The sequence below is a fragment of the Dreissena polymorpha genome, chromosome 13 (genome assembly GCF_020536995.1).
Source record: "Dreissena polymorpha isolate Duluth1 chromosome 13, UMN_Dpol_1.0, whole genome shotgun sequence".
Lineage (NCBI taxonomy): Eukaryota > Metazoa > Mollusca > Bivalvia > Myida > Dreissenidae > Dreissena > Dreissena polymorpha.
In genome coordinates, this window is record NC_068367.1 from 25,844,163 (window position 1) to 25,862,017 (window position 17,855).

The following is a 17,855-nucleotide window of genomic DNA, read 5'->3' on the forward strand; positions in this document are numbered from 1 at the left end:
TAATTTGTTACAACGCTTTACGTGTCGAAAAAATGTTTTGATAATATTATGCATTAATAGCACAATTTCCATGAGGAAAACGTATTTTACATGAAGGCGTATGACGCAATAAAACGTTTTTTTGTAAGATCGTATGGCATTCGATCTAAATTTTAATACGCTCGTCCAATGAAAGCTGTGTTCCACATTATGCACTATACTTTTTACACTTCTGAAAAATGGCGTAGTCATATAGTTGTGTTAATGAAATTCTCAAACATATTTACAGACAAATGTTCAAGATTATTTTTCGGAAGTGATGTTGCAATTATGTTTGATTATTTGATAATTGTGAACATTAGAAAAGCGTTATGTATACAGTTATCGATACGATTCGGTTTATATGCATGAATTGGCGAATCATCGATGTCATCGATATCCACTGCTATCACGGCGTATTGCGGCGAATCGCAGCGAATCACCTCAACATTGAGGGGATTTAGCGCGAAGATTATCTTGCTCTCGCGCGACGTCAGAGTGACGATTCACGTGAAATCGCGGTGATTTTCCACCCAAAAAGCAAAATGCCCGCCTTGACTTCGCAAATAAGGCAAAAATCACGGGTCGCGTAGTGTACATTGATCATGACTCGCAGATGACCCCTATTGATTTTGAGGTCACTAGGTCAATAGTCAAGGTCACGGTGACCCGAAATAGTAAAATGGTTTCCGGATGATAACTCAAGAACGCATAGGCCTAGGATCATGAAACTTCATGGGTAGATTGATCATGACTCGCAGATGACCCCTATTGATTTTGAGGTCACTAGGTCAAAGGTCAAGGTCACGGTGACCCAAAATAGTAAAATGGTTTCCGGATGATAACTCAAGAATGCATACGCCTAGGATCATGAAACTTAATGGGTAGATTGATCATGACTCGCAGATGACCCCTATTGATTTTGAGGTCACTAGGTCAAAGGTCAAGGTCACGGTGACCCGAAATAGTAAAACGGTTTTCGGATGATAACTCAAGAACGCATATGCCTAGGATCATGAAACTTCACAGGTAGATTGATCATGACTCGCAGATGACCTCTATTGATTTTGAGGACAAAGGTCAAGGTCACGTTGACCCAAAATAGTAAAATGATTTTCGGATGATAACTCAAGAACGCTTTTGCCTAGGATCATGACACTTCATAGGTACATTGATCGTGACTCACAGATGACCCCTATTGATTTTCAGGTCCCTAGGTCAAAGGTCAAGGTCACAGTGACAAAAAACATATTCACACAATGGCTGCCACTACAACGGACAGCCCATATGGGGGGCATGCATGTTTTACAAACAGCCCTTGTTGTGTTTTATTTTTCATTTTAAAGAAAGTCTTTACACACATGCATTAAGCCTCGTGAGGCTTTTTACGATACAAATTACTCCTTGATATACAATACATTTTTTGTGTGCTTAGTGGTTGATAGACTGGTGAACTAAAGAGAGATATACTGACAATTTACTATATCAAACAGCCAAAAACTACCAGTTAAGCTGATGATTTATTGATAGTTTAAATATTTTGCTTACATTATTTTCCCAACAATTTTTTTCAGTTTAATCCTTTAAATGTAAAGATGCTTCAGAAATCAAGGGTTTCCACAATTGTTCATTAAAAATATTTTCTTTTAACATACAGGTACTAAATTTGTGAGATGGTCACATTTGGCAATGGCTTCAAATTAGAATATTTAGCTACAGAAAACTTATTGATTTTAAAAAAGCTCAGAACGAGAAGATTTTTCTACGGTCTCCGCTAACTTCTGCTCAAGAAAAAAATAACGCAGGCTTAGACCTGAATTTTTTAGTAAGCTCACTGCACTGCCTGATATCACACGGTCACAGAATTGTACTCAACAGGATGATCCTGAACCTTCCAAGTGCCTGGGCATATTCGGGCTGAGTCTGTACACCCAGGAGCGCGACCTGCGCGAGGTGTTCAACCGCTACGGGGAGCTGGAAGAGGTCAATGTGGTGTATGATCGACAGAGTGGCCGTTCAAGAGGCTTTGCCTTCATTTACTTCCGAAGCATTGACGATGCTATTGAGGTAGGCATCTTTGTGAGTTGTTCTGAACTTATGACCGTTTTATTTTATTTTTAATTTAAAAAAACCTATTTGTTTTAGCTCAATTGCATGTATAGAGCCTATAGCATATGTAACTGCTTTGGAGTCCGTTTCCTAGGGAGATGTTGTTAAGGGCGATCTTAAGAACGCTCCCACAGTTGGTATTCAACCCATTACCACCTGGTAGCTAGGCAGACGACATATCTGGTACGCCACAGCGACCATGTTATTTCAGACATTTGGAAAATGTGTCCAACTTGTTGCACATGTCTTGACAAATGTTTGACAGATGCTTATAGTGTGTACAACATGATGTTCCACAAATTTAGCAATAGTCTTGACGTCAATCTGTTTGTCTGATGTCATGGTCAAGGTGTTATACAACCTGTCTGCTGTGCAATTTTAAAGTTTGTGTATGTACTTAGTTAATGTGTAGTACATGTAGTTGCTAGTTGCAAGTTTCTTTAAATTTATCCATGTTTAAAAAGAGGGGGTAATCACGTGATAGTCAAGATGGTGACATCCATGCCTAGACAGTTATTTTTCGCCGTTTTATACCCTTTATTACTTTTGTTTATATTTATGCCCCCCTTCGAAGAAGAGGGGGTATATTGCTTTGCTCATGTCGGTCTGTCGGTCGGTCCGTCCACTAGGTGGTTGTCAGACGATAACTCAAGAACGCTTGGGCCTAGGATCATGAAACTTCATAGGTACATTGATCATGACTCGCAGATGACCCCTATTGATTTTGAGGTCACTAGGTCAAAGGTCAAGGTCACGGTGACCCAAAATAGTAAAATGGTTTTTGAATGATAACTCAAGAACCCATACGCCTAGGATCATGAAACTTCATGGGTAGATTGATCATGACTTGCAGATGACCCCTATTGATTTTGAGGTCACTAGGTCAAAGGTCAAGGTCACGGTGACCCGAAATAGTAAAATGGTTTCCGGATGATAAGTCAAGAATGCATACGCCTAGGATCATGAAACTTCATGGGTAGATTGATCATGACTCACAGATGACCCCTATTGATTTTGAGGTCACTAGGTCAAAGGTCAAGGTCACGGTGACCCGAAATATTAAAATGGTTTTCGGATGATAACTCAAGAACGCATATACCTAGGATCATGAAACTTCACAGGTAGATTGATCATGACTCGCAGATGACCCCTATTGATTTTGAGGTCACAAGGTCAAAGGTCAAGGTCACGGTGACCCGAAATAGTAAAATGATTTTCGGATGAGAACACTTTGGCCTAGGATCATGACACTTTATAGGTACATTGATCGTGACTCGCAGATGACCCCTATTGATTTTCAGGTCGCTAGGTGAAAGGTCAAGGTCACAGTGACAAAAAACGTATTCACACAATGGCTGCCACTACAACGGACAGCCCATATGGGGGGCATGCATGTTTTACAAATAGCCCTTGTTTTAATGACGCTCACTTTCCAGCCATATCAATAAAAAGGTGAATAGCGTTTAATTCTTATTTGAATTCGCTTTATATCTCATCCCGATAAGAAATTTTGCAGCAAGTAAAGTCGAGATAAAGAGCAAATATTACTATGACATAAAAGCCAGTAACTTTCTTCCTAATATGGCTGGAAAGTGAGCTGTATTTAAAAAAAATAATACAAGTAAATTAAGGGTATAAAACAAAAAAACATACTTGCCTTGGCATGAACGTCGCCATCTTGTTTGTCACGTGATTACCCCCTCTGTTTAAAGCTAAAATGGATAATTTAAGGAGTGTTTAAAGTAACTTAAATAATAATAAAAATCTAACAAAACCACACAATTTCATCTAAAGTGTCTTCTTGTGATGTAAGTATTCACGTAACAACAGATTGATAAACCAACACACAGCATTCCCTTGTTCATTTTAATTATAAATAATAAAAAGGCGACAACTTAACAAAATTTGCATTTTACAATTTGCAGCAAATGTTATTTGTAACAAATTAACCAATATATTGTGCGTTTGACAGGGATTTCAATTGAAGTACTATAAAAAAAATAATTATGCAAGCATTTTCAGTTTTCTCACTTTTGACTCCTGCATATTATCTGCCTTTGCATCATTTTGACATAGTATTTAATCTGCCTTTGCATCATTTTGACATAGTATTTGATCTGCCTTTGCATCATTTTGACATAGTATTTGACTAATAGGAATAATAAGAAGCATATGCAGCAAATTTGTGCTTCAGTATTTTGATCCCTGAACATTTCGTCAGATGCCCCAGAAATGTTCATGTACTTGACTCCTTTTCTTGAAATCCCTGGTTTGACATTATTATATGCAAAAAAGAAGCATAACTATGTGAGGACAGGTATTATGAAAGGAGTTAATGATTATGTTTATGTACCAGGCGAAAGACCGATGCACAGGTCTGGAGATAGACGGACGTCGTATCCGAGTGGACTATTCTATCACACGGAGAGCACACACACCCACTCCTGGGGTGTACCTGGGAAAACCAACCAGGTTAGTCTAGTAAATGTCAGGTAATGTTTGGGTTTACATGGGAAAACCCACCAGGTTAGTGAAGTAAATGTCAGGTAATGTTTGGGTTTACATGGGAAAACCCACCAGGTAAGTGTAGTAAATGTCAGGCTATGTTTGGGTTTACCTGTGAAAACCAACCAGGTTAGTGTAGTTAATGTCAGGTAATGTTTGGGTTGACCTGGGAAAACCCACCAGGTTAGTGTAGTAAATGTCTGGCAATTGTTTGGGTTTATCTGTGAAAACCAACCAGGTTAGTGTAGATAATGTCAGGCAGTTATTGGGTTTACCTGGTAAAATCCACCAGGTTAGTGTAGATAATGTCAGGCTTTTTTGGGGTTTACCTGGTAAAATCCACCAGGTTAGTGTAGATAATGTCAGGCAGTTTTTAGCTCGACTATTATTTATGAAATATATATAGTGGAGCTATCCTACTCACCCCGGCGTCGGCGTTAGCGTGAGCGTGCAAATGTTAAAGTTTGCGTACCACCCCAAATATTTCCTATGTCCCTTGACATATTGCTTTCATATTTTGCATACTTCTTTACCAACATGACTCCAACCTATAAACAAGAACAGACAACTGTATCAAGCATTTTGTAAGAATTATGGCCCTTTTTCCACTTAGAATATGCATATTATTGATAACTCTATGTTTTGCGTACCACCTCAAATATTTTCCATGTCCCTTGACATATTGCTTTTATATTTTGCATACTTCTTTACCAACATGACCCCAACCAATAAACAAGAGCAGACAACTGTATCAAGCATTTTGTAGGAATTATGGCCCTTTTTATGCCCCCCCCTATTTTTTGGGGGGGGGTAGCATATAGTCGCCGCTTCGACTGTCCGTGCGTGTCCGTCCGCCCGTGCACAATTGTTGTCCGGGCTATTTCTCAGCAATTAATGACCGGAATTCAATTAAACTTTATGGGAAGCTTCACTACCAAGAGGAGATGTGCATATTATCAGCCGGTTCTGGTCGGATGATTTTTCACAGAGTTATGGCCCTTTGAAATTTTCCATTAACTGTACATATAGTGCAATTCTTGTCCCCTCAGCTACTGACTGGAATTCAATGAAGCTTTATGGGGAGCTTAACTACCAAGAGGAGATGTGCATGTAATTTGTGGGTTCTGGTTAGATCATTTATTTAGAGAGTTATGGCCCTTTGAAATTTTTAAGTTGCTAAACCATCCATCGTATTATTTTGTCCAAAGTTATGCCCCTCAAGACGTTTCCTTTTACCTGAATATATAGTGCAATATTGTGACAAAAAAACCTTTGGGGAGGATCACCCATCTCTGACGGTTTCTTTTTTGTCTTTTAACTTTGAATATTTTGTTCAATTTTGTGTTTAGATCCACTTTACTTCTTCAGACGGTAACATTATCGACTAATTGATTTGACTTTGAATAAGTTTCAGGCCAAAATGTTGCCAAATATCACTTTTCGCTTTCTTGTTTTTCATAATTTTATACTAACTGTTTTAGTTATTCACGTCTTTTTGGACAATGTCCGCCATGTTGTTTCACAATAGCTGTGACTACGATCTGTGTTAATCGAACACTTCAATGACAGGTTTAAAAAGCGAGTCAGCGGAGCCCATTATTAAATATCTGTAGCGTTCTGACTTTTCCTCGACTTATTCAGCATCTAAAGATAAGATGATTCGAAAGTGCTATGTTTTGAACGATTTATATAGCAAAGAAAGAAAAGAAGTAATGGTATAAACATGTTAATGATAATTATAAACTGATTTGCAATGGAAATCGGTCCCAACTTCCAAAAAGGTACGGAACCATGCGGACATGTATAGCTACGTATTGTATACATGAAAGTTAAACATCTACAAGTTGAAGCACTTGCTTGACCTGGATATTAACGGATTATTTATTTAACCCTTTTTAATCGCTTCTACAGTATCCAAACTGATAATTTTATCAAAATATGTATTTAACCTCTGTGTTCATAAAATAATAATTAGATTAATAAAACCGGTGCGGCAACGCCGAGCGATTTATTTAACGACATGCATTGCGATATACCGGTTTACCGTTGAATCGTGACAGCCCTAGTACCCACCATGTTAGTGTAGTTAATGTCATACAACTTTTAGGTTTACCTGGGAAAAACCCACCAAGTTAGGGTCGTAAATGTCAGGCAATTGCAGGGCTTACACTGCCATTCGCCAAATTAGCCAATGGCTACAACTTGACCTAAATGGCTAAAGAAAATTCTATGTGGCTACAACTTTATCTTCATTAAAACTTAAAAATTGCCAAAATCAGAAGAATTTTGCCTTTGCAAGGAAAATTTGGCTAAAGAAATGTTTGAGCCAGGGGAAGCCCTGCATTGTGTAGTTTCAACTGTAGATTTACTGACATTTGTTCTATAATTTGAACTGTAACTGTGTGTTAGACATTGTTCTGACTCTTTGGGTATATACATCAGAAAGTCTACAATGTTTCTAAACTAAATGTCATGTAATTTCATAGTTACGCAGGTAAGAGATAGATTGTCATTGTATTATAATTGGCTACTTAACAACTAGAACACACGCGCATGCACAATATCCATAAAACCCTTTGACCTTTCATCATTAAAATTGCTATTCTGTTTACTTGGGAAAGAAGAAGGAGCGCTATTAATTTTGAGGTAAACAGGCCAAATATCCAGGTCCGATGGGCTTTTCACATGACAATGAGCTGTGCTCTGTGAAAAGGAGGTTTAATGCATGTGGGTTAAGTGTCACACTTCCCGCCTAAACTTTATTTTTGCCCTAAACAAACAGTATCATAAAAGCAGAAAGTTTTGTCCCTTATTATCTGGGATTACACTTTACGCACATTAAACCCCCTGTTTCACAGAGCGATGCTACAATAGTTTCCAAAACATCGTTAGAGTTCTTCAGATCATATTAATGGGTGTGATCTTGGTTTGTATTTGACTAAAGATGACACCTAATGATTTTCAAAGTAAGAGATCGAAGGTTGAGGTCACAGGGATGGCTACAAACATCCATCGCTTTAATTGACAGACACAAGCTGCATTTGGTCATTTATAATGGAAGATTTCATTTAAACTGACATTTCAACACATATTACACTACATGTATATCAAGTAGACAGTGCCTGAAATAAATGAGACTCTTTGGGGAAAACTTGGCTTTATGCATGAATGTCCAAACTGCACAGGCAAATCTGGGATGACACTTTTCATCTAGACTAAATTTTGGTAAGAATAGACTTACTTTAAATGAAAAATTCCATATGGTTTAAACTTCTTTGTCAAAATTGTAAATTTTATTAAGGTATGTAAATGTATCTCATATGTTTACCTCATTGAGTCAATTTTAATTCTGTGATGCTAAATATATGTGCTTGTTTTAATCTAATTTTGTTTTAAGCATCTGAGAAATTGTGTTAAGGTATTATAAATGTAACACACATGTATACCTCATGATTTCAATTTGATCTGTGATATTTTTAGTGCTCAGTATAGGTGTTTGTTTTAAATTTATCTTGTTCGTAGGCGAAATGTGATAAATTGTTTATGTTATTATTTGACATGTATATGCCGAATAAATCTATCTATAATCTATCTATAAGATGTAAGTGTTGTCCCTGGTTAGCCTGTGCAGGCTGAAGATGCTTATCTTTGACTGAGCTTTGCTCACATGCATTAAGCCCTGTTTTCCCAGAATGTGAATCAAATAATTCTTGTGAAAGCCAATTTAATTGTCGCAATACTACGCAATTTCTGTTCTTCCTGTTTTAAGCAGACGGGAGAGGCATGAGGAAGGCCGCTACGACGACCGATATTACGGTGGTGGTGGTGGTGGCGGTGGTGGGGACAGGGGAGGTTACTATGGCGGGGGCGGTGACCGTGGTTACAGTGGTAGTCGACGACGAAGCCCCTCCCCCTACTATGGACGCAGCAGACGAAGCCCGTCCCCATATTACGGACGAAAGAGAGGGTATTCCTACTCTAGGTCACGATCTAGGTCGTACTCACGGGGTAAGTTGTGTCGAGGCTTTTAACTTTTTCAGTGCGGGAACCGAATTTTGAAGGCCTTTGCAAACAGTTTGGATCAAGATGAGATGCCATGTTCTGTGGCGTCTCATCTGGATCCAAACTGTTTGCTATTCTGATAGTATTCTTTGAAAAAAATCAAAGAAAATGCTAATCTTAGAAATTCAGCAGACGACATTTTAGCAGACGACAAATTTCCCAGCATGCAAAGGGTTAACTTTTGGGGTTTAAAACAAGCTTGTCAAGGTTGTTGTTTTTCCATTGTTAATAGTCTTGATTTTTGACAACTTTGTAATGTAAGGGATAATAATGTAAGCCTATCATCTTTTAAATAGTCTAGGGTAGGCTTTTGTAGATGTTAGATGGCAAAGTTATTGAGAAAAATCGTATTTATAGTCATAAATTAAAATGCTAGCTTGTTATTGTTATAAAATGGAATCCCCTTCATTAGGTGTTGGGAAAATGTCTGTCAATTCACGCTCACATTTAAGATTGCTGCATGCTTAAATGTCTCTTTTAGCCAAACAAATATTCAGCCACTAAAATCATGATTGTTTTTGGCAACTTTAATGTTCTTTTGACAATATGTTTATTAACAAATGTAGTTAAACATAAAAGTAAAAAATTTAGTAAGTGTGCTTAAGCCTTTTGCAATTGCCCTGTATTTGTGTGAGGTTGACTATTGTTGTTTTACTGGTTTCTTGTTCACAGGCCGGTATAATTACTGAAGGCTTAGCTCGGAGGTAGAGGAACAAGTTAAAGATTGAACAACCATCATCCATCATCCCGTAGTGTCGTTTCATCGTCATCATCGTCATGTTTGCCATCATCATCATCATCATTGAGCTTTATCTATCAACCTTATGATTTTGTCTTACGATCATCCTCACTATCATTATCAGTCAGGGATTTCAGTAGATTTTGAAAAAGTAGAATTCCCGAATTCTTGAAATTTTTAGGGGACAATGGAATAAAGAGACCAAAAATTATCTGAGGTCAAGTTTATTCTTTGTTGACATGTTTGTCAAATACTCCACCAATTTTATTTTGTGGAATGTCATGTTACAAAAAAAGAAGACTATTTATATGATAAACAACTTATTTGTGTGTGCTTTAACAAATATAAAACAGTTTTTGTTCTATAAGAACTATGCACAAAAGATTTAATGCTCGAGTCAATGCAAAGTATGTTGGATTTTTTCTTTCCGATATGTATTGAAATCCCTGATCATTGTACTTTGGCCATTTTACATATGAATATTTGTTGAGAGACAGTTTAAACTCGACATACTCAACATTACGATACAATTCGTGTGTGTAACTGCATCCCATTGAACTGATGTTAATGTAATATATTACTGATACTATTATCTTGATCAGCGCTCCAGCTAGGGCTAAATGAAAGGGTGCAGCACCCTGACTCCTAAAAGTCCTACCCTGCCCCCTTGGACCCAAGCCATGCCCTGTTCTGGTCGGATTAGTATACTGCATTTTTTTTTTAAAGATTAAATATATATTTCAGCTTTCATTGTAATACGAGTTTTATTAAGTACGTAGAAAATGTTTTACATGATAACATAGTAATATTAAATACGTATTTTAAATAATTTTTATATAATATATGCTACAATGTATTTTGAAAATACGCAGAAGGGTTAATATTACCAAGTGCGCTAAATTGACCTTTTTACAAAAAAAACACCCTTCCCCTTTCAACCCCTAGCTGGGGCACTGAAAATAAATAACATGAATTGATAACATTATAAATGTGCTAAACCAATATAATTTGACAAAAGTGTAATATCATGTTTCTCGTAATTTACCATTAATTAGGAAAAAGAACTATATCATAAAAAATTGATAGTTTGTTTCATTGCGCTCATATTGCTAGACATTATTTCATGATAAAGTTATATTAGGGAATTATCTTAAACATTTGCCTCTTGCTCCATATATGTTTTAGTACTAAATTACTGATGTTAAATCCTTTTAATTGTTTAGATTTTTTTTTGTACAACTGTTGTTTCTTGTTATTAATTCTCTGACATGTTTTTACTCAAGGCTTGAAGATAGAAAATTGACGAATCAAGTTAGAAAATTGACGAATCAAGTTGAAAAATCATGGGGTCTGAGTTCAACTTGGTATAGAGAAGTCTGAAAATGTCTGAAGAGTGTCAGAAGAAAATGAAGTTTTTCTGAAGAAAGCATAGGTTATTTCGATTTTTTTTGGTCAATTTAATGTTTGGAATGGAACTAGAAAGTGTTGTTGTTTTTTCTTTAAAAGAAATGGTAATCTGTCAACATTACAGCTTTTTTTATTATATATAATAATCGTTATCAAATACTGTAATTTTAAAATATTTTATAAAGAATTTTTGTTTCCGAAGTTTTATGTTTTAAAATGTTCAAAATAATTTGGTATTTTAATGATTTAATTAAATTATTTTTGCTTTGTATTAACAAGGTTGAAAAGAAGAGGTCAGAATAAAGTTTGAAGTAAAAAGGGGGTAGAAGTTTTGGAAAAAAGAAAATGAAGTTGTTTGGAAGAAATGAAGTAGATTTTTGAAGAGTAGAAGTATTTTTGAAGATGTGAAGCTTGAAGGAAGTTCGATTTGGACTTTCTGAAGATTTGGAAAAAAATGGTTAGGTCTAGTCCACTAGAAAAGAAATATGTGCAAGGTAACGCTTTTGGGGGGAAAATATGTTGAAGACCGTTGAATGATGTAGGGAATATTTGGATAATAAATTTTGGGGAAATCTGTTGAAGATCATTGAATAATGTATGAAGAGCTTTGAAAAAAATTTGGAAATTTGAGTGGAATGAATTCAAGCAAGAAGAAACATAAAAGTAGAGGTTAGTGTATCAGAGGTAAATGTTAAGAAAAGCATGCCATTTTTGTGTGTCCTGTAAACATGTTGGTGTGATCGCAAGTTGAAGACATGAATAGAGACAAGCACTTCCAACATTTAACTTCTTGGCAAACTTGTCCTGAATGCATGTCCAGCAACCAGTACTATGTAGCTAACATGTTGAACAATCTTTACAATATTTCATGGTTCCTATAAATGTTTTAATTTAAGTGAGATATTAATTTTTTTTTACATTCTCCAAAAAGTTTTGATAATAGGTTTCCCTTTTCATGACAAAAATTTGGAAAATTTAGCCAATGTTTACAACAAGTTTTATAATTTGGGAAATTTAGCCAACAATGTGAAATGTTCTTGACCAGTAAAGGAGTAGAATACCTGTCTTCCCAATGAGAAATTGAAAATGGTAGTCTCCCCTGAATTTTATTCTAAAGAACCAACAGTCCAAGAATGGGTTCTGTCAATCAACAGTTTCTATGTGTTTTGTGCATGTTCCCATTTCAGGTGTTCAACACTTAAATTACGAAGAGAGTCCACAATGGTTTTCATCATCTGAACGTTATTACCCGCCCTACTAACCATAATGGTCGTTTTTTTGTTACTGTTTATGCACATACTGTGTACGAGTGTATAAATAAAAGTTATCAAAATGTATGCATTATTGTGGTTTTAATGTGCTCCCACATCTGAAGTTGTATTAATAATTTTGCAACTTAATCCTCGTTGCTATGATTTAAAAATCCAAAAATCATTCAAATCAATCCATGCTCAGACTTAACAAAAAAAAAAATTATTTTTTTACTCGAGAAGTACTACAGGTACATTTGCAAATATACAGGAACACATTTTTCTCAAATCATCAGTAACTCAGCTAAATAAAGAATTGTAAAACAAACAATATTTACCTTGAGTTGCAACAAAACAAAGACTATATAGGTAGTAATTTGTATAATAAGGGTAGAACCAGTACTTGTTCAGCACACAGTTAAAAACAGGTTTTGCTTGTAAATGGAAATACATTTATGAAACCAGTAAAGAATTACTTGGCCATTACTAATTCTGTGTATTAATTTGGCATGAACCAGTACTTGTTCCGCGCCGGAAGTCAGAAGAAAAGAAGTCAACCAGCATATTGCATTAAAGAATGTCACCGGTATAACAAGCCAGTCAGTTAAGTAAAATATGACAGTAGAACATTATTCTGCAATGCAGAATTGAGTAAAACCAATACTAATTCAAATGAAAGATATATGATATTTTCCATTTTTAGCTCATCTATTTTTTGAAAAAAAATTATGAGCTATTGTCATCACCTTGGCGTTTGCGTCGGCGTCCGGTTAAGTTTTGCGTTTAGGTCCACTTTTCTCAGAAAGTATCAATGCTATTGCATTCAAACTTGGTACACTTACTTACTATCATGAGGGGACTGGGCAGGCAAAGTTAGATAACTCTGGCGTGCATTTTGACAGAATTATGTGCCCTTTTTATACTTAGAAAATTGAAAATTTTGGTTAAGTTTTGCGTTTAGGTCCACTTTTCTCAGAAAGTATCAATGCTATTGCATTCAAACTTGGTACACATACTTACTATCATGAGGGGACTGGGCAGGCAAAGTTAGATAACTCTGGCGTGCATTTTGACAGAATTATGTGCCCTTTTTATACTTAGAAAATTGAAAATTTTGTTTAAGTTTTGTGTTTAGGTCCATTTTATTCCTTAAGTATCAAAGCTATTGCTTTCATACTTGCAACACTTACTAATTATCATAAGGGGACTGTGCAGGCAAAGTAATGTAACTCTGACTGGCATTTTGACAGAATTATGTGCCCTTTTTATACTTCGAAAATTGAAAATTTGGTTAAGTTTTGTGTTTAGGTCCACTTTATTCCTACAGTATCAAAGCTATTACTTTCATACTTGCAACACTTATTAACTATCATAAGGGGACCGTGCAGGCAAAGTTATGTAACTATGACTGGTATTTGGACGGAATTAAGGGCCCTTTATACTTAGAAAATTGAAAATTTGGTTAAGATTTGTGTTTTGGTCCACTTTACCCCTAAAGTATCATACATATTGCTTTCATACTTGGAACACTCTCAAACTATCATAAGGGTACAGTAAAAGGACAAGTTGCATAACTCTGGTTGTCATTGTTTCTGAATTATGGCCCTTTTTTGACTTAGTAACTTTGAATATATGGTTAAATTTTGTGTTTCGATCCACTTTACTTCTTAAGTATCAAGGCTATTGCTTTCAAACTTCAAATACTTTCATGCTATCATGAGGTTACTGTACCTGGCAAGTTGAATTTTACCTTGACCTTTGAATGACCTTGACTCTCAAGGTCAAATTATTAAATTTTGCTAAAAATTGCCATAACTTCTTTATTTATGATTAGATTTGATTGATACTTTGACAAAACTACTCTTACCTGACATACCACAATAGACTCCACCCAAACCATCCCCCGTGCCCTCCCCCCCTCCCCCCCCCTATTTTTTTTTTTTTTTTTTTTTTTAAGATCATCTCACAAATGACCACCACACCCTCACACTATACCCCCACCCCACCCCACCCCAGTGACCCCCACCCCACCCCCCCCCCCCACCCAATTTTTTTTTTTTTTTTTTTTTAAGATCATCTCACAAATTACCATCACACTATAACCCCCCCCCCAATTTTTTTTTTGAACGGTTATGTTTGAAATACCGTCCAACCATCGCACCCAAAAAAATCCCCACCCCATCCCCCCCCCCACCCGATTTTTTTTTTTTCGCTTTTTTGGAAGATAATGTAATAAATGTCCACAACCCCACACTATACAGCCCTCTTCACTCCACCCCTCCCTCCTTTGTGATTGAAATGAGAGTCCCTTCACCTTTAAAAAGAAAATAGATGAGCGGTCTGCACCTGCAAGGCGGTGCTCTTGTTATACATTGCTATTGTCACAAAGATGCAACTGTCGGTAAAAAGAAAATTATGGTCAATATTGGATAAAGCCTCGAAAGATTTCTCTAAATTTACTTTTGACCTTAGATGTTGACCTTGACCTTATACCTAGGTACTTGGTTGTAGTGTGCACAACTAGGTTTGCTTGTAATTTATGTGAAGTTATTCAGAATCTTTACTAAGCTCAAGTGCTCATGACTTATTGGACTTGGATTTGTCACTTTCACCTTGACCTAGAGACACTGCCAAACTCTGATTCATCATGTAGATATCTTCTGCCAAGAAATCCATCCTTGCTAGACTAAGTGTGTGGTACATATTTCCCCAAGTTAATCTTGACCTTTGACCAAGGTACCAGGTTCTTACTCACGAAACTCCGTCTTGTCATTCTAATTACTAATGGTAATATTAAAATCTATTGATGTTTGAGAAATATTAATTTGTCTAAGTTTAAGTGTCAAGGTACATATTTCCTTAATTTTACCTTGAATCTTAGCCTTGCGTCTAGTGACCAGTTGTTGTGCACAGTAATCTGAAGCTAGCATTAGAAACAGTTTCTCCAATTATCGGGTGAATGACCAGTACTTAAGAAAATGTATCTGAATATACATGTACCCATTATCCACTAAAGAATATAGACTGAAAAACTATTCTTACCACTAAAGAACAGACTGAAAAACTATTCCTACCATTATGAGGATGGCAATATTGTCCGCTGGATGTTGGGAGAACACAAAAGTATAAGGCAGAACCACCTTTATGTTCGAGAAAAATATGAATAAAACATTGAATGTTGTCCACTGAAGCATATTGTACAAATAAGTATTTGTTCTGTGCAGAAGACCAATAGTAAAACTGGTACATCTCAACCAAACGAAGTTGGTAATACATTCTGATCTTGTTTACTGAATTATGACAAGTAAAAAAACTTCATTGAGGCAGGCTGCTAAACAGACCAATATCAACAGAAGAGGTAGACAATAGCCATCAGCCAATGAAAATAATAAAGCCTGTATACCCATTATCAAATGTGTAATCACAACCAAAGGCGCCCAATGACAATGTTTATTTATTTATTTGTTTTTTAGTTACCCATTGTTTATTATAATGCATACACATACTAAATGAATAAAAATCTTCTGACGAAACGTTTTAAAAAAAAAAAGATAGTTTGACTATGTACATAGATATTGTCAATATCTATACATACATAGTCTAACAATCTTTTTTTAAGAAGACGTTTTTTTAATTAATTTAGAATGTGTATGCATTATAATAAACAACGGGTAACTAAAAAATAAATTAATTAAACTAGAAATGGCGCCCCAGGGTTAGTAATGGGGCCATGCATAGTTGAGATTGACCGTATTGTCATAAGAGAAGTTCAGTCTCAATTAGAAGTGAATCGGTGTAGAAATGAAGAAATTATAGTAAAAGGCAATTTTGGGTGGATGTGGGCGGGGCGCCCCAGGGTTGGTAATTGGGCCATGCATAGTTGAGATTGACTGTATTGTAACAAGAGAGGTTCAGTATCAATTTGAAGTGAATTGGTGTAGAAATATGGAAATTAAAGTAAAAGGCAATTTTGGGTGGTTGGGCCTATGTGGGCGGGGCGCTCAAGGGTTGGTAATGGGGCCATGCATAGTTGAGGTTAACCGTATTGTCATAAGAGAGGTTCATTATCAATTTGAAGTGAATCGGTGTAGAAATGAAGTTATAGTAAAAGGCAATTTTGGGTGGGCGTGGCCTATGTGGGCGGGGCTCCTCAGGATTGGTAATGGGGCCATGCATAGCTGAGATTGACCATATTGTCATAAGAGAGGTTCAGTATCAATTTGAAGTAAATCGGTGTAGAAATGAAGAAATTATAGTAAAAGGCAATTTTGGGTGGGCGGGGGGCCCCAGGGTTGGTAATGGGGCCATGCATAGTTGAGATTGACCGTATTGTCATAAGAGAGGTTCAGTATCAATTTGAAGACAATCGTAGGAGAAATGAAGAAATAATAGTAAAATAACCTCAAACAAGAGGGCCATCAGGCCCTAAGGCGCTCACCTGAAAGCCAAAGGAACTAGACTATTCAGAAAAAATGCAAGCTGATTCATGAAGATTATTTTGGACCAAAAAAGTGACTTTAAACATGTTTTTTTAGCTCATCTATTTTTTGAAAAAAAATTATGAGCTATTGTCATCACCTTGGCGTCGGCGTTGGCGTCCGGTTAAGTTTTGCGTTTAGGTCCACTTTTCTCAGAAAGTATCAATGCTATTGCATTCAAACTTGGTACACTTACTTACTATCATGAGGGGACTGGGCAGGCAAAGTTAGATAACTCTGGCGTGCATTTTGACAGAATTATGTGCCCTTTTTATACTTAGAAAATTTAAAATTTTGGTTAAGTTTTGCGTTTAGCTCCTATTTTCTCAGTAAGTATCAATGCTATTGCATTCAAACTTGGTACACTTACTTACTATCATGAGGGGACTGGGCAGGCAAAGTTAGATAACTCTGGCATGCATTTTGACAGAATTATGTGCCCTTTTTATACTTAGAAAATTGAAAATTTTGGTTAAGTTTTGTGTTTAGGTCCATTTTATTCCTTAAGCATCAAAGCTATTGCTTTCATACTTGCAACACTTACTAACTATCATAAGGGGACTGTGGAGGCAAAGTAATGTAACTCTGACTGGCATTTTGACAGAATTATGTGCCCTTTTTATACTTAGAAAATTGAAAATTTGATTAAGTTTTGTGTTTAGGTCCACTTTATTCCTACAGTATCAAAGCTATTGCTTTCATACTTGCAACACTTATGAACTATCATAAGGGGACCGTGCAGGCAAAGTAATGTAACTCTGACTGGCATTTGGACGGAATTATGGGCACTTTATACTTAGAAAATTGAAAATTTGGTTAAGATTTATGTTTTGGTCCACTCTACCCCTAAAGTATCATAGATATTGCTTTCACACTTGGAACACTCACAAACTATCATAAGGGTACAGTAAAAGGACAAGTTGCATAACTCTGGTTGTCATTGTTACGCAATTATGGCCCTTTTTTGACTTAGTAACTTTGAATATATGGTTAAATTTTGTGTTTCGATCCACTTTACTTCTTAAGTATCAAGGCTATTGCTTTCAAACTTCAAATACTTTCATGCTATCATGAGGTTACTGTACCTGGCAAGTTGAATTTTACCTTGACCTTTGAATGACCTTGACTCTCAAGGTCAAATTATTAAATTTTGCTAAAATTGCCATAACTTTTATTTATGATTAGATTTGATTGATACTTTGACGAAACTACTCTTACCTGACATACCACAATAGACTCCACCCAAACCATCCCCCTTGCCCTCCCCCCCCTCCGCCCTCCCCCCCC

The 17,855-nt window shown here is 36.3% G+C and overlaps 2 protein-coding genes across 22 annotated transcripts in view; one reads left to right on the forward strand and one right to left on the reverse strand.

The window, feature by feature from the left end:
• LOC127854951 (ras-related protein Ral-A-like) overlaps nt 1–17,855 on the reverse strand; it is a 226,443-nt gene that overhangs the window by 78,472 nt on the left and 130,116 nt on the right. The gene's annotated exons all lie outside the window — the stretch shown is intronic.
• The window catches only part of LOC127854948 (transformer-2 protein homolog alpha-like), a 191,774-nt gene that overhangs the window by 25,090 nt on the left and 148,829 nt on the right, over nt 1–17,855 (forward strand). The window contains exons 5-9 of one of the 12 annotated variants that reach the window (XR_008037236.1): nt 1,882–2,085; nt 4,484–4,599; nt 8,402–8,640; nt 9,367–9,473; nt 10,717–10,865. The exons of 2 other annotated variants lie outside the window; for them this stretch is intronic. Coding sequence is in view for 4 of the 10 variants with exons in the window: in XM_052390140.1 (XP_052246100.1) it covers nt 1,882–2,085; nt 4,484–4,599; nt 8,402–8,640; nt 10,717–10,736 (579 nt within the window). In the remaining 6 variants the exon portion in view is untranslated. Of the gene's footprint in view, nt 1–1,881; nt 2,086–4,483; nt 4,600–8,401; nt 8,641–9,366; nt 12,178–17,855 lie in introns of those variants that run through there. 9 more of the 12 variants (XR_008037237.1, XR_008037238.1, XR_008037233.1 and 6 more) reach the window with 9 other exon arrangements.